The 26544-nt window shown below is 33.8% G+C and overlaps 1 protein-coding gene across 5 annotated transcripts in view; it reads right to left on the reverse strand.

Moving 5' to 3' along the window:
* The window catches only part of NOVA1 (NOVA alternative splicing regulator 1), a 142312-nt gene that overhangs the window by 24407 nt on the left and 91361 nt on the right, over window positions 1–26544 (reverse strand). For 4 of the 5 annotated variants that reach the window (XM_005520319.2, XM_014249843.2, XM_088057469.1 and 1 more), the window contains 2 exons: window positions 10282–10448; window positions 992–1063 (listed from right to left, as the gene is read on the reverse strand). In XM_005520319.2, the coding sequence (XP_005520376.1) occupies window positions 992–1063; window positions 10282–10448 (239 nt within the window). The remainder of the gene's footprint in view (window positions 1–991; window positions 1064–10281; window positions 10449–26544) is intronic. The other variant, XM_088057467.1, reaches the window with a different exon arrangement.

Below are 26544 nucleotides of genomic sequence, written 5' to 3' on the forward strand. Positions count from 1 at the left end.
ATTAATAACAGTGTTAACTTCCAGGGGAAATTGTGAAGGAAACTTTTCTCATATTTGATGTTATTTATGCAAGATCTGATAGCAACATTCAGCTAACTGAAACAGACTGTGGGAACTCTTAGCATATACTAAATACTTACATTATTTGAACACAAAGTACACTAAGTTTAACAGTACATCAAAAATAAATATGATATTTTTTAAGCATGAATAAATTCTGAAAAGCATGGTATGTAGCAACTTTTACAATTTTCATAGGGAAGACAAAGATAATATGATAATTTGTGGGCACAATCAACTGGACATAAACTTTTCCAGTTAAAATAAAAATAAATTAGTATAATTAACATGCTGTTAAAAGGACAGTTTATGCATTTAAAAATGTGATATGAATTAAACTTACTTAAATGTGTTTAGCATGTTTTTAGAGAGATTTAATTTAACTTCATTCTTCATCAATAAATTTTCATTTAAAGTACTTTTATATTTAAAAAATGCCCCTATGTTACTGTCCACAAACATATTTCAAAATTCTGCAATCAAGAAGTCTGTTTGCCATTCCTGGGTCAAATTCCAGCTATTTAAGCATGGGTTTAGGGGTAATTCTACTATAATTTAAAACTGATCCAGGAAGCAAATACGTGTGTGCATATATACACAAACATATATAAACCAAGAGTTACTCTATCTACAAACACACCGGGGTTTTGTATCCTTGCAATTTATCAAATGGAAAAAAAACCAAACCAACAACTATTTTAAGATACTTTGCTTTTCATCAGCAATTTTAACGAAGCCCACCAAAATAAATTAAAAGAAGCAAAATATTTTCCATTTACTTTACCAATTTCTAACAAGAGTTAGATATCTATGGTTATGGGTGTATATATGTGAATGAACGAATAAATCCTTAACCCACCATATCTTTTTCTCCAGTTTGCAAGCTGTCACCCGTGAAAAGTATGGTGTAGATGGTAGGATGATACTGTACCTGATTGGCTCTGGAGGTGGTCATGGGATCAGATGGAGAGGACTTGGTGGTAGTTGGGGAAGATGGCAATGTCTGGGAACAAAGCAGTTCAGGAGCAAATCAACCTTTACAAGCCTTAGACTGAACAGTTAAAAAAATAAATAAACCAACAAAATAACATAACTAGAAAATTAAAAGAAATAAAAAATGCCTAAGACAAAAATCTTTCTCCTACTCATTGGAACTTAATGGAATTTAAAGTCAATTGGATAAATAATGCATGTAAATATGCATGCTTATGCATGTAAAAACAAATTCATGACTTGAAATCAAGATGGTGAACTCACATAAATACTCAAAAATATGCTGACCACATGAGGAATATATTCTTTCCTCTCTCCTCCTCTTGGGGAAAATGAAGACTATAAGTAAACAAAAATTCCAGCAAGTTCAATGAGCACATTAGAAACAGTTATCAGTCTACGAACAAACAGGGCCAATGTCTGAAAGAAGTTAAGAGACATTTACTCTGGCACTTTATAAAGCACCATTCTACAGCAAGGACTTACAGCCAGCAAACTGTGTTCCATACCTTACAACAGTTACGCTGAAGCTACCGAGTTTTTGGCAATATTCTAACCGCTAAAAATATTCTTTGATCTTTTTTAATCTAGAAGCAGGTGAAAAAATGTAAGCATCAATCTCATGATGGATGAACATGCAGCTAATACCTTCATAACAAATAACTACAAAATATTTATGATTAGTGTTAAAAACGTTCGTTTAGTTGAGCAAAGGTCAATAGCTTATTATAGTTCTGTGTTCAAAATAAACACAAAAAAGAATTAAGAGTCATATTTATTGATCATCTTTTCTAAATAATATACATATGCTTAACATTAATTCTTGAACATATTAAAAAAGCACTGCTCTGTTTAAAAATTTTATATACACATTTCTCCTTTAAAAGTATTAGATCGTGACAGAAAAACTCTTCTTTTCTTTTTATAAATGTAGTAAAAAAGTAAAATTCCAATTTTCAAAACATAACATACAATACTTATTCAAAGCATGTTTTTGACATCTTTGCAATATATAAAGATTATAAAATATCAAAAATTACACTATTTTTATGTCAAGAAATAAGTGTTAAAGTGCGATACAATGGAATTTATCATATGCTCATATAGTTACTAACCAAAACTATTTAGAAATAAATAAAGCAAAATTTCACACTTTCAGCAGTTCTGTTACTTACAATCATTGACAGTCCCTCATAAAATAGGTATACATACTTTTGCACTAAAACTCTTAATGCATATGAGAAAGCTGGGACACTGTGAATGCATAAAGTTGTGTATTAGCAAAATATGGGCTTGTACATATGCACACACAAATATTTTAGATGTATGTTAAACAGTATGAAGATCCATTTTTCATAGTTTGTACATAAACAGGCAGTCAAAACAGGAAAAATCAAACCTTAAGAAATAGCTCCCTATTTTGTGCTTCCAACTTGTAACTCATTGTAAAACAGTAAAAACAAAAACAGCTTAAGCATCAACTGGGACTCTTTCATGATGTATCATGTATAGGACACTGTAAAAAATACGTAGCTTGGCAAACTGCTATTGGTCAGCAGGCACTAGGCATTGCAAAAATCAAGGCAATTATAAAGGATTCTCCCATGTCTTTATGTACCAAACATGGGACCATCATGAGGGGTCCGGTCGTGAGGGGCAAGAATTATTTAGCAAAAGATGTGTCTGATTCCACAATAGTACACAATATGGCTAAGCTTGTTCAGCTATACAATTACACTTCTGATTTTAGTGAGATGATGCAGCATTTCTCTTACCAAAGTCTGAAATCGCAAGGAACTTATCTTTATCATTTAAGGCTAAACAGGAAAAAAAATACAAAAAAAGCCCAACCCAAAACAAAAACAAAAACAACCCAACCAAAAAGAATGGAGAATTGTTTATTGTCCCAATAGCTTTCCTTTATTATAGCGAGTTTTTAAACTTCCCTCCTGAAATCCCCAAAAGAAAAAAGAAAAATTTGCTAATCTATTTTGACAAAAATATTTCTGAAAACTTATAGCTTGTGTTAACAACACCACTGCTAACTAGGGCATATGGCACTGTATGTTGTTTTGGTATGCTAGGTTGCTTATTAAAAGGAAAAATAGTTTGTTCTTCACAGACGTTATCAAACCTAACTATTGGATTTATAGCAAAATATGTAGAACACCTCAACACTGGATAATGGCAATCACTGATACCACAGGTGATTTAAGAAACTGGAAACATCTCAGATTTCAATTCATATCAATGTTTCTATAGCACAGAAATATACGGCCATGATGAAAAAAGGAGTGACGATAATCATTTCAGGTGGCTGCTGACCTATAACATCTATCAAGTAGAAGCATTTCATTATTTATTTTAGCAAAAGCCTGTTTAAAATACAACAGAAAAAAAAGAGATTAATAAATTTTAAAGCAAAGGCTGTATTATCAACTGTGAAAAATACCTTTTATTCCAAAATAAATGGGTAAATACTGAAAATATTTTTTTGTCTTGTGTTTTTGGTGCTTTTTTTCTTCATATATCAGGTTGTTTGTATTTGAGGTTTGATCTCTTTTGCATTGTTTACTGACATAACTACTTTTATTTTTTCATATATATATGTATGCACACACATATATATAAAATAATTGACAGTGTTTTGTAAAAATTAATCTCTTTTCATATGTCTGTATAATTCTGAAGATACACCTATTTATTTCTTTTATATCAATATAACACAAAGCAATTTTTCAAACATAAAAATTCCACCAGAAACAGGCATTTGGAGTTTGTATTGAATTTTCACTGGCTGGTAAGTTATTATACAATCTCAATTGCTTTGCAAAAACTTTTCAGCAAAATTGCTTCTTAAAGCAAGTTGGATAGAACTCAGTATTCTGACTTATTATGCAGCACAGAATGTTTTGGGTTTTTGTTTTTAAATTGGCAAATCTTTTGCGTTATGCAAACACTTGAATTGAGTAGTTATTAGATTTCTGACTACGAGATGTATAAAGAGGTTAGAAATCATAAGATGAATTTACATTACAAGTTTCAGTTTCTGAGTCTGCTGCTCCCATAGTGTAATTGAAGATATCCTGAAATTGCAAGTTGACTACTGGCAACGTGGTAGAAAAAAAAATTTAGAATTTCTACCACATGCCTCTTCTAAGTCGTTCAGAGTGTTTTTTAAGGTGTTTCTTGAACAGTGTAATCTAAGCCATGATGAAATTAAACTTCTCTGTTTTCTTAAATACTATTACCTTTCGTACTACTTAAGAGATAATTAATGAGCTACAGGTTAGAGTGTGTTGCTTGTTCCAGCTTTACACTTCTAGAAGGGGAATTTGAGAATACAAATTTTAAGTGTTTAAAAAGGAGCCTAATTTTAGAAATAAAATTCTTTTTTAGTCATATTTGAGTTGTAGTATCTTCTGAAAGTCCAAGAAAATACCACTACTTTCTTGTGCTCAAAGATTGACTATACTGTGAGAGACTTCTCTCGGGGAGCACAACACACTAAAGGGTGTGCAGAAATATGGTCAAACCATCACACTTCCATTCCTGATATTTTTTCATTAAGAGAGTGAAGATATAGCTGTACTGTGGTGGTACAGAGTACATACAGTTCATCTGCATGCTGTTTCAGAAGGTCTCTGAGTCCTCTTTTGATTACAATGACACCCTTATGTACATATTTACACTAAAGAATTTCAATACTTACACCATGGGTAATAAATAAAAAAACTGTACTGAGACAATTATCTTAATTCTCAGTACTTACTAGTGTATATATTTAGGACTAGAAAGAAAAGGCAGAAAATGAAATATTATTTGAAACAGGGCTACAGAAATGTGCAAGCATAGAAAAACAATGTAAATGTGAAGGTGAGACTGTATTTACAGCTCACCAATTTCTAGTTTCTCACTACAGAGCTTGCCAAACAAAGGAGATCTTGGTAATAACATTACCTGCAATAAATAACTATTAAGACTAACCTAATACTGAGTTTCAGTCCTGCATGTATTAATATTGGTGCTTTCAATCACTGAAATTAGTGTGATAAAACCAATTTGCTTAAGTCAATATTTTAATGCACTTCAAGAAAAGGTGTTATCTTTGAAGAAAAATGTATTAAACAGTTTAATACTTTCTGCAGTTAAAATGAGAAACAGAGAGCACTGCAAGGCCCCCCTGTTCTGAACAACCTAAAGACTGACCTACGAGACTTTCAGCACTATCAGAGATAAGCCTTTCTTAAGAGACTGCTTGCTTTTCTAAACAGTCTTCTTCACATCTGCTGTGATCTCTAATCTGTAACTCTGGCAGAAGATTCTTACCTTGGAGATGACTGTATAAATGTATAACACATTTCAAAAAAAGAGAATTTGGACCAAGATATAACCAAGGATTAATAATTTGCTTATCCCTGTGAATCTTACTATTCATTGCAGAATGATAACTGGTGTGATTTTTCAGTTATGTTCACAAGTGAAAAAGGTTTATGAGAAGTTTTTTAACTAGATGAAAAGATGCTGTGACCTATGAAGCTACTTATTTTTTGTTTAAATGAAAACGTAATTTTCTCATATTCTACAGTTTAATAAGATTCATCTAGGTGACACACTTTTGTCTTCAATGGATGATAAAGAAAAGAAAGGCTTCTCAGAAGGGATAGGCATTTTAAGAAACCAATGAAAGTTCCTTATGGAAGGAAGAATCTGAGAGTATTGGTGGATCAAAAACTGAATCCAATCCTGCAATGTGCACATGCAGGCAGAAAGCAAACTGCACCCTAGGCTGCACCAGAAGAAGTGTGTCTGGGAGGATGAGAGGTGGTTCTGTCCCTCTGCTCTAGTGAGACTCCACCTGCAGTGCTGCATCCACCTCTGGGGCTCTCAGGATAGAGAGACATGGACTTGCTGGAGAAGATCCAGAATAGGACCACAAAGGCAAACAGTGACTGGAGCACCTCTCCTATAAAGATAGCACTGTTTGTCCTAGAGACAGGAAAGCTTCTTGGAGACCTTATAGAAGACCTTTCATCACTTAAGGAGGGAAAGATTGGGACAGCCTTTTTATTGGATAGAATAGTGACTGGACAAGGGATAGGGTTTTTAAACTGGAACAGGTAGACCTAGATTAAATATTAGGGGCAAACCTTACTGGGATGGTGGTGAGGCACTAGAAGAGGTTGACCAGAGAAGCTGTGGATGATCCATACTGGAACTGTTCAAGGCCAGGTTGGATGAGGCAGCCTGATCTAGTGAAAGGTGTTCTTGGCACAGGGGATGGATTTAGATCATCTTTAATTTGCCTTCCAACTAAAACCACTCCATGATTCTATGAAGTCTACTGAGCCTTTATAGCCTGAAGAACTCATAATCCAAATCAATAACCCCCTCCTCCATTTAAGCCAATATTTTCAGCTGCGTACTCTTAAACTCAGGTTCTATATGGGCATTTGAAAGCAAAAGTTCTTATTTAAAAATTATTAAATTTTCTGTTTTGTTGTTGATCAATATTTCTGGAGTAAAAGCAGTTTTCAATAGATGAACATGAAATTACAAATTTGAGTTCAGAAAGAAACTTTTGCAGAATTTGCGTAAAATAACTGGGACCATGATTAATAAACAGAAGTTTTTTGAGACATGTCGTGAGACATTAATTATCTACTGAAAAAGCTGAAGTGAAACTGGCTCCAATGAAAGCTTTAATTGGAAGTTCTACATGTGATAGTTTTAATCTAGATTTACAAGGAGGAAATTCTAAATCCTTTTCTATGTTTTAAAAGACCTAAACATTTCATAGAATCAAAGAATCATTCAGGTAGGAAGGGATCTCAGAAGGCCAAACAGTGCAAACTCCTGCTTGAAGCAGAGTTATCTTTAAGATTGGTCCTTTTTCCTTCCATAAAATGCACAGTTCAGCAATGAGCATCTCTGTTTCCATGTGCTTCCTGGACAGGCTGCTACACCATACAGGTGTGGCTACCTGCTGCACCTGAAAGCTGGAAGGAAAATTCAACTAGCCTACAAAAAAGTTGTAATAATTTCTGAAGTAGGTGATAAAACCAATTTAAGCAGCCTTTTCCAATGTTCATAAGAGTTGCCATTAACTTAGAGGTGAAATTTAAAGCTTTGGATGCTGATTACAAAGACTAAACTGCTCAGGCTCTTGATCTCTTATGAAAACATTTTTTTGTTCCTGTGAGTTATGATACAGTTTGAAGGAGTTTGTATGACACTCTAATTAATAAAGAGAGAAAAAGGAGGCTAAATGCTCATAGCAGTTTCTGGGAAGAAAATGGGCATAGGAACCAGTTGCTTATTGTTGAATGATACTTAGAAATAGCAGATGTCTGAAATCCATTGAGATTGCCTGTGTTGTGTAGATATAAAAGATACAAACATTTGTCAATTAAACATCTATCAGACCTACTTGGAGGAAAGAACTCCATGGTATCTACTAACAAGTCCAAAGGATTAGGAGAGACAAAAAAACACACTGAAGAAGTCTCAAAAGGAAGCACACAGATTTGCTTTCAAATTTCTGCAGCTGAAAAAGCTGAAGTTAAAGGGATAATGTTCAGATAGTGATTTCCATTGGTAAGGAGAGATGACAGGCCAGAGTCAGCCTCCCTGTGTCCCATGCCTTTCTTGAAGACAGAAAGTGCTGAAATTCAAGTGGTCAGCACAGGCTTTATCTAGTGCCTTTCATCATTGAATCTATAGCCAGAAATTTTCCTTCCTAGCTCCCTTCCCTAGGGTGAGTGTTGATAAAGAAGCCCAAGACAGTGAAATTCCAGTAGAGAAATGAGAGGTGCATGCTCTTATAGACTTCAACTACTGATGTCTTTATTTATGGGGAGAGAACTGTATCTTCTTTTTGACTGACACATTTTCAGAGTTCCTAAATGAAGGTAAAATTTATTATTTCAAATCAACTTTAAATTTACTTCAATCTGTAGTGTAATACTTTGTGTGCCAATGTTCTTAGGCAACATTCTAAGAAAGGAAGAACCATGTAAATTTTTGAGTAAAAGAAGTTACAAATAATAAGGCTTATTAAAAAAAATCAAAATTACTAGTATTAAAAATTTTACTAACAATTTTAATAAAATTGTGATATTTGTGCACTCAAGAAAATAACACTTGAGTTCTAAACCAGAACAACCTGTTATAAAATATTATTCTCTTAAATTTTTAAATTAAGGCATAGTATCTTTCATTAAGGTACAGTATACTCTGACACTGAAGGACAGATTAATTAACTTCAAATTCCACCTAAGAACTAAGGTAATAATTTCATGTCTTGGTGAAAATAATGGATTTTAGGTTTGAGTCAACTTTAGATTCAGTCAATATTTATAGTGTATTAATTTATGATGAACAGATATTGCCTCATTAAAAGAGAATTTAAACAATTCATTGTGGTTAAAATTGTTTAACATATGCACATGCATATCCACAAATATTTGAAGTTATATTATGTACCTGCATGTATACAAGTAATATATTTATATTTTAAGATGCAGAGCTAGTATACATTGTACTTTAGTCTGTCTTAACTTCATTAGCAGTGACTGCATTCACTAATCCATCCCTCCAGAATTTAATTGAACTTAACATTTCAAACCAACAAACCCCAAACCAAACTTCCACAAAAGAGGAAAAAAATTAAAAATTAAAAAAAATAACAAAAAACCAGCAATAACTAAAAAAAAATCAAAACAAACAAATCAAACCAACCAAGCAAGCAAAAAACAAACCCCCAAAATAAAAGAAAAACAACCTCAACATTTTTTCAAATACATTTTCTGAAGAAATAGTGTGGACAACAAGTTATATCATCTTCAGACACAAGAGAGTAATTATTTAGGCATTATACTAAAGAGCTCTGTAATCTAGTTTCTCAGGTTCTTACTGACTTACCTAAAAATCTAGCTTCATTTCAATTCAAAAGGGAAAAACCACTTTTATATTATAATACAGAACACTCATTTCCCACCGGATTAAGAAATATTGGCATAAAAGCCAATATTTTATCATCAGAAAAGCCACTCAAAATATAGATCAATTTCAGATTTTTCCCTCTCTTTCAGGCATAATCATTTTCATGTTTAATAATTGAGAAACTAATCCTATAAAATTGGGGGATTTCTTTTAGTATTTTCTTATAAATTAACTAGAGTAATTTGTATGTAAAATTATTGCGTACAGAAAAAATAAATAGTAGTAAATATTAGAAATCATAGAAATGGTTTATGCACAGTTTTATCCATCTAAAGAAGTCTTTTGCAGACTTATCCTGTTCAAAAACATCTTTATATAAGCATTCTGTGTACGTCACTGCATACAAAGTAAAATAATTGCACACAGTTACCAAATTATAGGAAACTGAATCTTGGTAGTGTAGGACAAAACAATCTTTTCCCACATAGGATAGGTGAAAAATTAAAATCTATCCTCTACAGGACAGACACAAGACAAAATTTTACTAATGTTCACTCATTTCTTTCTTCATTCTTTTCTTATTCAGTACAATGGAAAAGAACTTTAAATTCTATATGATGTGTATTTCCCATTCTCCTTACAGAGCAAATTCTTTAAAATTAAAATTTGTATGGAAAACCAAAGAATAAAGAACTAGGGCAATAATAGCTTGCAAATAGTTTTTGCAGTACCCAAAGATTTTGAATGAAGCCAGTAAAAAAGGGCAAAAAGATGCCAAAAACAACACAAAATGAAATTGTAAAAAACTTCCCAAGTAAATTATCCTTATGTTTTCAAGTTCTTACAAGTAAGATTTTAAATCATCTAATTTAGGGTCTAAAAAAAAAAGTTACTTTTTTCTTTTATTTATATACATAAACGTAGAGAACATTCAGTTAATCTGTGATTTTAGTAACACTTTAGATTTACATAGGGTTCACCATTTAAGATTAAAATTCAGCAATCTTTAACTAAGACCTAGAGGTCTATTATCACCTTATACAGTAAAGAAAAGTTTATGAAAGAAACACATTAGAGCATGGCATTGGAACTTATAAAACACTGTCTAAAAGAACTGCTGAGAAACACAGAACATGTAAGTACAAGGAAAAAGAGTACCAGCAAGTTACTAAAGTCTAAGATAACATTTTCTTAAAGAACATCTTATGTTTACCCCTTCCAGCACTAAAGTTTTAAGACTTCTAAGGAGCTGCTGTGACTCTCTATTCCCAACCAAAAACTCACTTGTTTGATGCGGTCTGGATTAACAGTGGTCTGAGGCTGTAGAATGCTGACAGGCTCTGTCTTGGCCACATTCTGAGGCATTTCTCGAATCTTCTCTGCAATGAAGCCATGAACTGCATTTAGTGCTTCCACTGTTCCCTGGATCAGACACACCCGCTCTGTAGTACCTGCAGATACCAAAAGTCCATCTGAGTTATGTGGATTCTTCAAGATCCCACAAACTGCTTCAATTCGGGCACAAAGATGGCAATGTTGCAAAACCAATGAGCAACAGCTCCCTAAAAGTACACAAGAGAGATTCCTGAAAGATAACATACTGATGATGTGAAGATATTTTGAACAACCCCTATTGGTGTAGATCCCACAATCACAAACCTTCCAAGTCAGCCTGGATAACATCAGTCAGAATACTCATAAACTTCTTCCAAAAGGAAATTTTTCTGTTTGTGCTACAAAAAGTCAACACCGGTTCTTATCTATTGATTTCTTATTTTAATGATTTTAATGAGACTGATTTTAGATGATTTTATATGGCTTTACTGTATAGCAAAAAAGGACTGTTTTACATATGGGGTTACAGTTTGATATATCCTCACTAAAAAAATAATATAAAACCCCCCAATATCAATATTAAGGATCAGAGTATGACACTTGACTGAAACAATTCATGTTTTGTATTCCACATATCAAAAAACTTAAATAGGTTCCAAAAAATCAGTTTTGATTTGAAAAGCAGGATTTGACAGGAGTTGGAAAAAAATCTCCGCAAACCCCCAAGAACCCAAAGGTAACTTAAAAAGGAATATCGTAGTTTCCAATTTCAGGAATACCAACATAAGACAACCTACATGTTCAAGAAAACTGCTTTAAAATTTCACATAATACATACTTTCAAAAACATATTCTTTACATTTCCAACATACACAATTTTTTGATATTCATCACCTCACTGTTGTTTTAAAATACCAGTAGACAGTTCTACTAACAGAAGACAATTATAACAGGAACTATCAAGATATTAGTGTATTACTAAAATTATAGCAACGCCATAATATTGATTGTGTTGCAAAGATAAGACAGACAGATATCTCTATTCAATGTCAGTGAATATTTTGCTTCAAGACTATGGAGAGGGGAGCAAATTAACAAATTTGAGCCTTAGAATTAGAACAAAAATATATATGATTTTTTTTTTCATTGATATATTCCTAGTAAATACAATTGATAAGGTCACAAATTAATCTTTTCTCACATGAAATTCATTCACCCTGCCTAAGAAAGTGAAAATGACAATGTCATGATGTGGCAAATACTAACAAGTTTGCGACAATTTCTCAAGTTCACCACATGTTTGTTGCCCTCATTTCCAATGTACAACCTTCATGGAATGACACAGATTAATGTACCAGAGTGGAAAGCAACCTTCTCCATAAAATTCCCTTCCTCTCAATTTTATATTTATATAATCAGCTTTTACCATCTTAAAATATGTCCCTTACAAGAGTGCAACATAGACTTTAACAGAGAATAGTACGGTAACTTTAGGAATTTCCAAAAACAACCAAAAATTGGGTTTTATTAGTTAATGCTCTTCACCTGCTTCTGTGGATGATCTCTAATATTAAATATTTTACTACCTAAAGATGAAGGACCACACTAAGAGCCTTGCCTGCTCTTAAGATAACGTATTCACAGATACTTAGAATCTGATTTTTATCTTAAGTATCAGGCAATACTGAAATTCAACACTGGTAGAAGTAGTACAGCAAAAAATACAGAATAAGAAAAACACGCTTTTTTTTTTTGTCTATCAAAATATATTCTTCAAAAATAATTAAAATTAGGATTAAAACATGTCAACCATTATTTCAAAATATGTCAGATTGTTAATCCTTGACACAAAATACAAGATTAGAATGTTTACACTCTGAACTGCAAGTTATAAAAGTCTCCCAATCAAATGCATATTTCTCAAGAGGAAGCTTTCTAAAATATTTTTGTGACCTCCTACAGCATCTTTTCAACAAATCATCTTCAAAATACAGCTAATTTTCTTTTCCAAAGGCTCTGTCAGAAAAGGGAATTCGACTGAGTGAAAGTCACCATAGCAAATGAAACTTAGTTCCTAGACCAAGCTTTCTTAATGTCTTTTTTCTTTTTCCTGCTTGGCTCCCTCCCCTTTTGCAAACATGGCCTGTGGTTTCTGTGTAAAGCAACCCAGCTCAAGGAAAATGCTCTGGGGAGTCTTTACAAGGTAGTATTAATTGTCTCCTAAATGATGAGATGTGAGGTGCACTGATCAATGCAGCTAATGCAAGTGTTCTCTAGGTCAGCAGACAACACACTGAAACAAAACACAGATCAGCTTACTGCGAGCCACCAGCCTCACTCAGAGAGCACTTAACAGGGATGACTTCTGTCAAAACACTTGAATGGAAAACAGGCAATGCTAAATAGGAATTTCCTTAGACTTGACACTAAGTGACTAAAGGGTATTTTGCAATCTGTTATTTTAGGAGGCGCATCATCATCATCATCATCATCATAATAATATACTATGTCATACTCCAGACCCAACATGCTACATATTTCAGTGTGTATAAACTAGAATGTAGTAGCAGAAATCACTGTTCTGTGAAAAAATAAAATTGTGCAACAACACATCTCACAGAGAGTTAAAGTTTTAAATTGCACATTTCTTTGATAGTCATGTGCAGAAAAAAAAAAAAATTAAAATGTGGAGAAATTGTACACCTATACAATTTTGAATTACCTTAATCTTTTTGAAGCAATGTTGTCATATTCCTTTACAACTGTAATAGATTTTCACTCAGATACTAGAGTACAATAATTTATAAGAATTATGCAAAAGAAAAACTGCCAGCTACATGATCAACGTGTACAGCAAAAATAAAACTATGAATTACTAACACTGGTGAAATTTCTGTCATTTTAAGAGCTTTTAGGCTCCATTAGTGTATGAACTAAAGATTGCTTATAATTTCCAGTTAACAGTTTTATCCAATTCTTTTTTTCACATTTCTGTGAACAAAAGCTCAGCCATCTATATATATACTTTTGTCATACGATTTTCGAAATATGTATTTAAAATACAGATCAAATTTTTGAAATAGCTGACAAAGAAAATCAAATTACCAAAATTACCAAAAATCACTGCCCTCATTCATCCAATATAAAATTATCCTCTTTTCAAAAGTTACTTACAATTCAATTAGGTGCTAGGGTCATGTATTGTATGCTGCCTTTTAAAGATGAAGATACAAAACATATACAAGAGAAGAATAATTTTGCCATAGATAATGGCCAAATGTAGAATAGGTGATTATCATCCCTGTAAATTAAATAAACCCAGAAAAAATGTTTTTATGTCTGTTCAATAATAACAAATTCCATGGTAGAAATTTGCATGTGGCTATAAACTGGAAAAAAACCCTAAAAACATGCTGCTAATGTTTCTACAATCATTTCATGTTTATTTTTTTCTAAGGAAACTCAAATACTTTTCAGCAAGTGCAGTGTCATTTCTTTCCCCTTATGTTAGAACCCAAATTCAATTGGCATGTGTGGGTTTTAACTTTTTCTTATCAAATAAGAGACAGAATCTAATTGCACAAAAAAAATCCCTCTCTGTTTTTCTTTCACCAGTAAATTTATGTGTAAAACCATTAGAGAAAAAAGGAAACCTTTATTTATTTTTTTCTTTTAGTTTATTTAGTTCCGTTTATTGGGTGGGGACTTTTGGGGCCCTTTTTTTAACACAGCATTACATAGATTATTTATTTTTTCTCTACAGTTCCATCGGAGAGAGAAAAGTGAAACCACTACCAGGCATCAGAAAATTTACAGGAAACTAAACAAATAAACCTTTTGATTTCTAATAAATTAGGACTAAAGCATAAACAGGCTTGCAATAACTTTATTTTAAGGACTCATTTTTCCTCCTACCTCATGCAACTATCCAAAATTTTACTTCTGGCAAATATCCACCATGTTAATTTTTTCATGCACTCCCAAACAACAGACCATGATTTTTCTCTGAGAATATTGTTTACTTATTGGGCAACTGATACTCTTAAATGATTTTAAAGCAACCATTAGAATAAATGGCAGGAGATACAACAGTATAAACAATCCTGATTCTTTTGATGTTTGTATTTCTGTACTTAACTGGTGCACATCTATCTATACATGGTTGCCACTAAAATTAAAAAAAACTTACTTAGAGACTCTGATTCAATGTGTAGGAGTTCTGTACTCACAAAAATGCTCACTAAATGTTCGATGTGTTTCTGTATTTTTGGAAAATAAGAAGCATTTCTCAGCTGAAATGGTTTGGGAATGCATGGTACCTTTCAGAAATCTCTGGCATTTATATGACTGTAAACTTTACACTGGGCTTTTACGTCAGTCTCAAACAGAATCTGAAAACCTAAAAAGCACATTGCAATAACAGCCCAGGGTAATCCCAATACATCCACTAATTAATTCTTCTTGTATTTTTCCAGTGTACCATGCCAATTTGTTTGATACTAAAAGGGAGAACCTGTGAGAGAAGCCAAAGCTAAAACCTTAACTAAGTGAGAGCTGCACTACAGTCTCTCATCTGCTCGTTTACATTAAACCTTTGGTTTGATGATTCCCAGTACAGCACTCTACTAAACCCAATGTCCCACACATGCATTTTTGTGACCCACAATCAACTGGCTATTAGAATAGGATTCTATTTGACTGATTCAGCCAAAAACTGATCTTGCAAACCTATGGTAATATAAGACTGACTCTGACACTATTCCCAAGCAAACAAAATATTGTCAGCAACTTGCTTAACATGACATTCTGATAAACTCTTTCTTGGATATAACTTTTCCACTGCACATTTGCATAAAGCCTCAGAAAATGAAAGGCATTAAATAAAAATGATTTTTTATTCAAATGCATTAGAAGTATCTCACAAGGCCTTTGCCAGATATAAAAAACCCCTTGCCATACAAATGATAAAATGTACAGTTTTAAATGCAACACATAAGGACATCCCACAGACATGTGAAGTGTTACAGAAATCTCAACTGGACAGTTTCCTCCTTCAATTCTTATCTCTCTCCTACCCCTTTTACCTATGTTTCTGAACAGAGAATTAACTGGTCTTGGCACAAAGTCTGTACCCATATTCCCCACCGACAAAAAGGCGTTTCCCAAAGCAGAGCCTAATGATCTCAGACTTCCCAAACTGGAAGGGGAAACAAGGGCTGGTTGAAATTCTAGGGCATTGAAGTTCTGCTCTTGTTTACATCCAGATGAAATATTGTTGGAACTGGACACTGACACAAATAAGGGTGTGTTCACAGGAAGCCTTACTGTCCTCAGCAGCAGAACCTGACTGCTGAACTCAGGTTAATAGCGATTATTGTGGGTGTGACATATGGACAGCCATGCACGTATGTGCGCACATAGGTATTCATACCCACATATACACCAATTTGCTTTACTGTGATTGGATGAATGACAACTTTCACTAGAACTCAGCTCTTGGAATGGGTCAACTTTAAAAATTCTGCATGAATACTCAGAGTTATATGAAAACAAGTTTACAATCCATTGTGATTTGGTCACAAGAATGAATTACGTGAGACTGGGTTTACCATAGTTATGACTAAAGAAACAAATTATTCCCATGTGAGAAAGTAAGAAAATTAAAAGAACCTCATCATTACTAAAGGTTTAGAAGAGATATCGAGTCGTCTTACAAAGCAAACAATCCCTTGAATAGAAACTGTTTTGTTATCTATCAGCTATGGCTTTGATGATGATTTTCCAGAAATTTAGTTACATAAAGAGAGATGAAGAACTACTATTTACTTCTATACTGTCACGTGTAAGAGATAGGATTACAACTATTTCTCTTTAAGAGTTATTCCTAAAACAAAGATTCCACTGCAAAAGGTGGTAAATTTCTCCAAAACCAAAGGAAAAGGCCAGAGATTTTTTCTTCCTACGGTTTTATGTAAGAATGTTGCTTAGATGAGAAACACTCCCAGAGAAAGTAAGTGTGCAAATTAGTGCCCAAATGGCTGCAATGAAAGTGAACATACTTCAACTATGCTTTGGGAAAGCATGTTTCTGGAAAATAAAAGTATTGGAAATAAGAAAGCCCTCAAACCATGGACAGAAGTGCTTTTATTAATTTTGTTTGTGGAAATGTTTGTCATAATATATTATTTGTAAAATTATCTATAACAAATGAACTACTATTTAATAAAACAAAACCCAACCAAGTCCATCAAAAATTTACAATAAAAAATGGGAATATAGCATATTGAATTTAAACAAAATACCAAAAAATTAAATTTAATCATTGCTACTTACATGTTCCCTTACTTACAAGACAAGCCTCAAATTTCATGGTATTCTCTGCTAATAAAAACAAATCTGCTTTGATTTTTCTTAACAGTGGTAATATGGTTGATGGACTTCAATATGCTCCTGATTTTTTTTCAAAAGGAAATGGGCTCACCATTATGATACTTTCTAATAACAGAATATAAGAATTTGATTATTAATGTATTTTTTAGATTGTCAGTGCCTGGAGTATTGCACAGTTACTATTTTTTCCTTATCAGTAACCATCTAAATAAGTAAACATTTATTAAAAATCCAGTAGTGGAATTTGGTGAAAATGTGAAACAAATAAATAAAGCTTTCAAACTCATTAAAAACCAAGCACACACAACACTACCAGAAGACCATATCTGCTGGAGAAAATAAAATAACTGACCTTATTTTTAGAAGGGGAGCACAGAATTGAAAGAAAAGAAATAGCATATGTTTCTTCAACATATCTGAAATGAATTTTTTTATTAACAAAAGAATGTGAGACTATTTTTTCCTGCAAAGTAATATTCAGTTGACAATTACTGCTTTTATGCTACATTATAGTAATATGAACCTTTGTTCATAATGCCTCCTACACGTACAATTACCAAACCAAAAGGAAAAAAACACCCATTTAAACAGTAAAATATATACTCTGAGAAATTGTAGGAACTGACACATTTTATAACTTAGAGTGGTAGCAGCTGAAATCATCTCGGGAGCTTTTCTCCTTAAAGATATTTCTCAAGCTCCATAGTTTAAAGGCCTGAGAAAAGCTTTGGAAAATCCTCCCAGATAAGCTGAGCTGCTCAAGAAATCAAATCACATAATACAATCATTGACATTTATTTATTTATAGGAAGCAAATACCAAACTTCAGGTAAATGAGCCATAATCAAAGTTTAGATTAGAAATTCTACTAAAATATTTGTGACTGCATGTGGATTTTTTCCCATATATTGCAGGTAAACACTGACAGTGATCAAGGGAATGTAATTTTTTGAGAGAATCCTTATTACTATTGAATGCTTTTTAAAGTAAGTCACAATCCTGCAAGAAATCACCTTTATCTATAGCATTCAAGGTAAACATTAGAGACAAGGTAGTTCCAGGCAGGAATAAAACGTAAAGAAACATGCTGTAGCAACTGTATCATAGAATTATCCTACATAGCAGTCCAGAATGTTCTGTCAAAACCAGGATGAGCTCCCATTGTGATGCAGTTATTATAGCATACATCTGGAATGGGCCCATGCAAACACACAAACACAAACCACATTCTTTCTGTATCTAGCTCCTTCTTTTTTCATCTCTAAGTGTTAGTGTAATTCCACGCTCTGCTCATACTAGATTTTATATGCTACTGCGTTTTTAATCAAATCCATAGCTCCCCAGCAGCAGACTCTAGTTCAGAGTTTATATGGTAAGAAGGTAGGAAGAGTTTCTGATTACTGCTCAAACATTCAGTGTATTTTTTCACTTATTTTTCTTTGTCTTCCTAGCTCCTTCCTGATTGTCAGATTGCAACCCTTCTATAGCATGTCCTGCTGGTTGATCTATGAATGGCATTAATCTCCCCCAAGTTAAGTTCTCTAGAATTTATGCCCTGAGTCAAATGTAGCCAGTTAAGAAAGACTGGGTTGTCCATGAACAGTGCATCCCATTTACCTTTAATCATACAAGGGAATCATCCCAAAAAGAAACCTGAGTCAAATGTAGCCAGTTAAGAAAGACTGGGTTGTCCATGAACAGTGCATCCCATTTACCTTTAATCATACAAGGGAATCATCCCAAAAAGAAACCCTCACCCTTAATCATACAAGGAATTTTAAGTATTGGTTTAAATAAGATGGATGGCTTCTCAAAGGCTCACTACATACACACATAACTCTACTGTTTTCCAGAGACAGATACAACATAGTGAATTACTCTTCTTATTAAAGCTATAATAATTATTATAGTGACATTGAAAACATTACCTGGGTGTGGGAATAAAGCATTATGTAAAATGATTTTGGTGCTGTAAGAGGTAAACTGAAGTTTAACAAAGAGATATTTTCCTCAAAAAACAATGTCACACTCATTTCTGCCCACCAGAAGATTTATATAAATTCATAAATATTTTGTCATACAATATATCTACAATAAAAAGGAGTAGAAAATGTTATGTAGGCAGAACTGTTTCTAAATAGAACTCTTTCACAACTCTTTGCACTGGATGACAGTTGGTCTTTCTCTATTTTTATAGCTACACATTCTTTTTTCCAAAGCACTCAAAAATTCCTGCTTCACAGATATTTGCTGAACTATTTTCATTCTTGTACAAAATTACTTTTAAAATAGCCAAGGTAGATATAATGGCCCTGGGAAGTTCAGTACCAATGAGAATCAGATGAAGTGAACAAAAGATCTCCTGCCAGTACTGATTGAGCCAGACAGGAGCCTTTTTTAAAGGCCAGTCATTTTGTGAGTATTTTCAACTATTCAAAAGAATAATGCAACAATTTAATGTTTATACAAATGGTACAAGATTTCAATGTGTTTATTATTTTTATTGTTGGATTTGAAGGAAAGAATCTGCAACTCAAAGGACTCCAAGGCATAAGAGTTTTTCCACAGCTACTTTTCAAGAGTCAGCTCATGGGCTGGAATTTCTAATTAATCTGAGTAAGTTACCGATGCTCAGATACTCCTCCATGGACCTGCTATGCAGTAACACAAGAAAAACTACAGAATTAAGAACCTTACTGGTTCTTCTCCTCAATAGGTAACAAAAGACAAGTTCACCTCTAAAAATCAGACTCTACAGATACAAATACATGTGAAATTGTCTCCTTTCTCTATTTGCCTGAGAGCTCATTTTTATAGGACGGCAGCAGATTTATAAATGAAGAATGTGAACTTCAAGTCGTGCTAACTGCCTGTATGAATTCTGTACCAGGAATTCTGCTCTCAACAATCTTTTAAGTCTGTTCTCCAATACTCATAAAGCTGCTCATAAAGCTTCTCTACTTGAGCAGCAGAGGAGCACTGCAGGGACACGAGATGGGGATGGGAAGGAGGGAAGGGGGCAGTCGCTATCCCTCTGTTTTTCCTTTTCCCTCCAGCTGCAGAATTTCCTCCTCGTTACAGGAAAGGAGTTGAAGCTCAGTAATTCTGCTGAGGGAAGAGACAAATTCTGACACTGTTCCAAAGGTCCCACACCACCTGGTACTACAGGACTTAGAGCCTTTGGGATAGGCACTGCAGCAGGATCACATTGGCCAGCAAGAGCTGGATTATTAAAGAGCATTCAAGCTCACAAGAACTTATGATCTCTTATCCCTAGAAACAACAGCATCAGAGTGGGTGGTAGTGCTCCAATATGCTTTTTTAATATTATTGTGACAGGCTCAGATGGCTTCATTTATTCAAATAAAGCACAATTTTTCACATTCATTAGCAAGCCAATGAATGGCAGTAATGTACGTTAAGCTGAACAAGGGTGTGAAAATGCCATAAAGCATTTATGTGCCTGAGGGACCTAACAACCCTTTGCCTATTCTTTTTTTTTTACCCCAAAATTACCTGCCACAGATAAAGTTAATGACTTTTTCTTGCCCTCAACTCTTAATTACTTGTGGAGTCTTTCACATCACCACTGTTCACTAGCCATGCTCACACATCTCTTCTGGGGAAAGTTAAAAAAAAAAAAAGAAAAAGTGTCTTTGGATCATGGAGAGAAGACCTAGAAAATGCTAATCTGTGGAAAAGGTGCAGTACTGATGGCTTGCTAAGATTTGGAATGTAATTTAAATGCTAACAACATGCATTTTCAAGAATACATTTTAAGTGTCAGTAGACAGAGAAAAGTAGTTAAATTTTCACAATATGGAAAGTGTAATACAAAAATTGAATTGTAATACAAGAATTGAATAGGAACATTAATTTTAAAATTTGTATATCCAGAGCACTGGCAGTTGAAGATTTTTTAATGACTCTTAAGTAACATTACATAACATCAAAGGAGTTATCTAAATTGTCTAACAGGAGAATTAACTGGAAACAGCAAAAGTTGAGAAAAAGGCAGAAGAACTGGCACCAATTAAATAAATTACAAAGGCAGAATGCCTACCAGTCAGTAATACATACTGACCCAAATATACACAAAATAAATATACCCCAAAATAAACACAGCTCAACTTTTTCAATTAAAAAAATTGAAAAAGATTGCATACAAGCACATTAATGTTTTATGCCTTTTTTTTAATGCCGGTATTTGAAATATGTCTAGCACGTGTTTCTGTGTGCAAATACATTCAAAGGACATTAGAAATTGCTCTCTCAAGTGAAATAGGTTCAAGTATAAACAACTATAAATGAAGAGTTGTGTAATACTTAAAGGAAAAAAAGGCTAGCATGAAGCATTTATTCTAGGCCAGAAATAAAAAAGTTACAGTAAGTAGTTTCTAATCACACAAAGTAACAAGAATAAACAAAGTGAAAACCATCCAGTGATATATTGTAATTTTTTAGGTGGTATTTCACAGCTATACACAGCAATATCCTTTTCTGAAATTTTAATTTGAGCATACTCAGAACAAGGCACAGACTGAAAATAGCTTTATTAATAAGAACATATCCTCTGTTTTAAGTGTGGAGAATGTTTCTAATGCTGTTATTGACCAAGTGTACCAGAATTATGTCAGGTTTTCAAATCTGTCTGTTTTTCTCCAAATCTAATCTTGGAGAGATTTCTCTCCTCGCAACTAACAAATCAGCCTGAAATAGAAATGAAATTCCTATTAATTCTGAAATATTTTTTAGCACTAAATAAACATGGAGAATTGTAAAATATGTATAATAGCTTAATAATGGACTAATACACCCTAAAATGAGGAAAACCCCAAAAGCAGTAGAATCCTTATTCTTTGATCATTCATGAGATTTTGCTTTAAGTCAAGGAAATTGGTTTTGCCCATTTGAAAAAGAATTCATCAGGCTAATTAGACTTTTTTAATCCTCTCTCAAGCCATTTAATCGATGGATTGTTTATGTCTGCATGATACAAAATGCACTTTATTTTTTTCTCGTAGGAAAAAGCAAGATCACAACGATGACAAAAATAACATCAAAAAATCCAAGTAATTTCATGAAGCTGGAATTAATAAAGCCTATTTCCCTACAGATTTACATCTTTATAAGGTAGGAAGATGCAGGCTCTGACAGAAGCTTTTCCCAAAGTTGTCTGGGGACAACAAATACAGGCATAAAATAATGATTTCCTTTAACAAAGGATTTCATAGCAGCATTCTCCAATCCAAAGATGCTTATCTTTTAAATGCACATAAGAATTTTATTATCTGAGAGAAGTTTATCTCTTTGTCAAATGCAGACCATGTTCATAAAGGGTCCAATGATGTTTCACAAAAACTTCAGGCGAGGAAACAAAGACTGATCAAACAAATCAAGTGTCTTGTCTAAAACTGACCTAATCGTCATTCAGAAAAAATAGTATATGCATATATTAATAGAAAAAATCAAAATTCAACTATTATGCATTTGTATAATAAGTGCATTTTATAGGTTTTTGAAAAAAACCTTTTATAGGTATTTGAAAAGCCAGGATTGGTACATTTTGAACTTTGCCTTTCAGTGAAGCGTGTAAACCTTCCTTACAGTCACAAATAGTGCCCTTAGAAATATGTTTATAAAAAAGACCAACAAAGGTCTTTAAAGGAAGTCTTGCAAGTCTAATTCCTCCTGAGCAACTATACAGTGTCAAGTGTAGAAAATGGCTATTTACTTCTACTGAACTTATATTTCCTGCTCAGAACACATGGTGGAATTTTTTTGTGTGCCATGATACTTACATTCTGATGTCAAGATCACTCTGAATTGTATTCATGACAGTTATATTCAAGTAAGAAAAATTATGAGAACATAATTCTCATAATTATAGCTCTGAATAGCTCTCAATCACTGAATTATTCCTAGCTTATTGTACCACTTCTAAGAAAACATACTACAGACTATGGTTCTAGATATGGCTAAATGAGTAATAACTGAGGTACTTATGCATGTACAAAGGAAAGAAAAAGGGAAAGAAAAAATATTTAATAGATCAATACCAAATTGAACAACAAAAAGGAAAAAATAAAATCCTGAAACAATGGGTCCTATTTTATATTGAATTAAAAACTTATGAGATATGCAGATGAGGTTAAATGTAAGTTTTCAAATACAAGATAAGCAAAAAATATACCACATGACTGTTGATTACAATGAACCTCATTATTTGGTCCTTTTTAATTTCTACACTTTTCTTCACTGCAGCCTTTGGTGTAACACTGTATTTTGTTTGCCTTAGTAATGAATACTGCATTCATTGTGCTCAGTTTTAGAACATGAGCCTTTCTATATTTGTATGTTTCTTGTTAACGTGCTACAGAATTCAAAACCTTCGGGACTTTGGGACCATAATTTAAGCCTGTGGCAATGAAGATGCAGCTGTTCATTTATAAGCAATCATCACAGATACAGAAGTTTTAAGATTAAATTTGAAAAGCCACTTTCAAAAACTTTTAAAATTATTAAATTATAGCAGAATCAGTGGGGTTTTTTTCCCGAGAATTATTTTTACTCGTTAAGTTTTTTGCAAGTTTAAAATCAAACCAAACCAATTTTACAGAGCATTCCACCTGAGCTTGCACCATGTTAGAATTGCAGATTAAGCATCAGTATTTGATTATTATTGTAATGTTTGCTTCTCACATACATAATTATAATATATCATCAACCATGACCCACTCAAGAGTCTTTTGAAGTTGGCATTATAAATTTTATTCTACATTCACTCAGGTGCAATTCAACACTGCTAGCAAAATTTATTTAAATGAAACTTTTCCTATCATTGAATCATATAAATTACTGTTATTTCTGGTCTTATAGTAATGCCCTAAATAAATAAAATTATTAACAAAGCAGATGACTTTATCAACATATGAAATCTACATGTCTGTTGACATCTACAGATAACAACATATTAAAGAGTCAACATTGATCAAAGGTCTGGAGAATCTCTTTTACAGGGAAAGGCCGAGGGAGCTGGGCCTGTTCAACCTCGAGAAGAGGTGACTGAGAGGGGACCTTATGAGTGTCTGATCATGGTGATGATCTGTCTCATCATCTGAAGGGAGGGTGTCAGAGGATGGATCCAGGATCTTCTTGGTGATGGTAAGTAATTGGACCAGAGGCAATAGGAAGAAATATGTACAGAGAGTTCCACTTGAATGTGAGGAAGGACTTCTTTCCTGCGAGGGTGACCGAGCACTGGAACAGATTGTCCAGAGAGGTTGTGGAGGCTCCCTCACTGGAGACACTCAAGCACCATCTGGATGCAATCCTGTGCCATGTGCCCTAGGATAACCCATTGTGGTCCTTTCCAACCTGACTTATTCTGTGCTTCTGTGAAATACATTTTTTTAACTGATATGACAGGACAGCTGCGTACCTGTGCCACGAGTTACTTTTTCAAATAGGATACTCTATTTTATAGGATTAGGACAGTAATCCAGGGTGCAAAGGGCTGATCATGATGGAGTCTAGAAACTCTCTGAATTAGTGCCAAAGCTAAATTCCTGTGGCTAAAGTCCAAAGTTCTGTTGTATTAGGTTGCAACACCACAGAAAGCTTTGCAAGCAAGCTCTCAGAGCACTGTCAAGATGATCAGTAGATCCTAATGAAAGCACTATATTTCAGATGGCTGTTAGAAATAGTATCATATTACCATGGCTCTCTTTCTTGATAGTAACAGGAAGTCTCCTTAGGTGTAGCAGAAGTATAGTTTAATCCCTCCTTAATATTTGTCCTGAGTACAGTCTGTGAAAGAAAAATTCTGTCTCCAATGGATGGATATTGTAAGGTTCAACAATATATTAGTCCTTTACAAATGCCCAAAAACTGTAAGACAAACTTATTTTCCTTTTTCATTCCTCCTCCTTTATCCCATGAAATTCTTCTCTTCATTTAAAAAAAAATAAAAAATAAAAAATCCGAAGGCAGTGTTTCCTAAAGCAAAGCAGGCCTCCCAAAAGACAATCACCCAGGTTTTATGATTTTCCTACAAAGAAGTAGTTCTAGCTTCCTTTCCCTACAGATGTAGCCACTGACATGAAACTCTCAAGCAAAAATCCTCAAGGAAATGCAAGTAAAAATTACAAAGTTTTCCAAAGCAGACAGGCTCCTTTCAAATGCAGTTTCACCTTTTCCTTGCAGACACACTGGGGACCTCCTTCAGTAACACCAGACAGACACAAAATGCAAATAAATGTGCAAAGACTAGAAAGGAGTGTGGTGTAAGCTGTTGGCTAAGAAAAATAGTACCATAAGAGTGCAACATAAAGCCACATGACTTGGGTTGCTATAGATGCCACAAAGTCAAAGAGGTGAGAATTTCTGAACTAGGGTAGGCTAGGATTTTCTATTCTTTGTATGTTTCTCAGACCTCTCCTTTTTCTATCCTGCAAAAGCTCTCCACGGTGGTGGTCAAAATCAGAGAGAAACTGGTAATACACTTATTTTTTTGTACATTTATTTACACTGATGAGCGATCACCAGGAAAACTGTTTCTCACTATCAGTTAAGTAAAATATAGGCAGCACAAAAGATTCACAAATATGAAGACAGCATTAGGAGCTGGATGCCTAAGAGCCATATTTCTTAATTTGTTATCACCCAACCTCTGGCACATACAATTCAAAATACAGTTAATTAAAGATTATGTACCTCTCAACATTGTAGCAAGATACACTATTTTTTTGTATTACTTGGAAGGTATTGCTCACATTACTAAAGACTGTTTTGTATGGTATGTATTCAAAAGAAATCTAAGCTTAAAATTGATGGTTCAACTTTGTCTTTTCCTGATGTATATGTAAAAGCACGTAGTTACAAATTCTGAAAAAATTTGTATTAGTTTTATTAAAGTTAACATGAAAAACTTCAAATGCAACATATTCTGCAAGTCAGCTTGCTTCAGAGTTCTGTCTCATTGATGTAAATTTTATTTTCCCTAATCAATTTTATTACTTAGTCCTATTAGAAATGCATTTCTTTCCAAGTTGACTGTAAATCAAATATCTTAAAGGAAACCTCCTCAAGATAATTCCCTGATGCAGGGAATTACAAACTGGTTAAAGTGGTAGCACATAAGTGACTACAATGCTGATGCTCAGAAATTGCCAATCACCGGACTTCTGTCAGAGTGAAGGACTTGGCAAGAAATTGTAACATGCAGAAATTTCATGTGCTAGTGGCAATTACAGGTCACTGTTCCCAAGCAGGCGTTTGAAGCCTGCTCAGCTATCTAACACAGATCTACCTGCAATGCAAGTCATGAAAAGCTCCTAGGAAATGTGCATCTCAGGTTATCAAAGTGATAACCAAGCAGAAAGGAGCCAAAAAAGCTCTTCCTCTGCTCTCTGGGTCTTTACATGAACATGAAAATGTAGCTTGAAATAATCAAGGCTTTTCCATCCATTACTCAATAATATCTTCTAAGACAGTTGCTATTCAAATGATTAAGGAATAAATTGTAAGTAGTGGTATGGCTGAACAGCCATGATAAAAAAAAGCAGCCTGCAGGAAATCCAGAAGGACAAACATCTAGAATTTAAAAAAAGATCACCAACAAGACCAGCTTTCCTTCTGGGAAAAGTTCTGTATCTTTTTCACACACAAGACAGAGATAGTTCAGCAAAATAATTCCACCATATTCTAATCCTAAGCTCGAATGCCCACAGACATCACTGGCCTTAGACAGCAAGGATTCAGAACAAAGTTTTTGCTTACAGTATTTCTTACAGTATGCAAGGTAACACCAACTTTTCTAAT

The sequence above is a fragment of the Pseudopodoces humilis genome, chromosome 7 (assembly GCF_049639895.1).
Source record: "Pseudopodoces humilis isolate 2021_Gansu_Grassland_sample_001 chromosome 7, ASM4963989v1, whole genome shotgun sequence".
In the NCBI taxonomy this organism is placed as follows: domain Eukaryota; kingdom Metazoa; phylum Chordata; class Aves; order Passeriformes; family Paridae; genus Pseudopodoces; species Pseudopodoces humilis.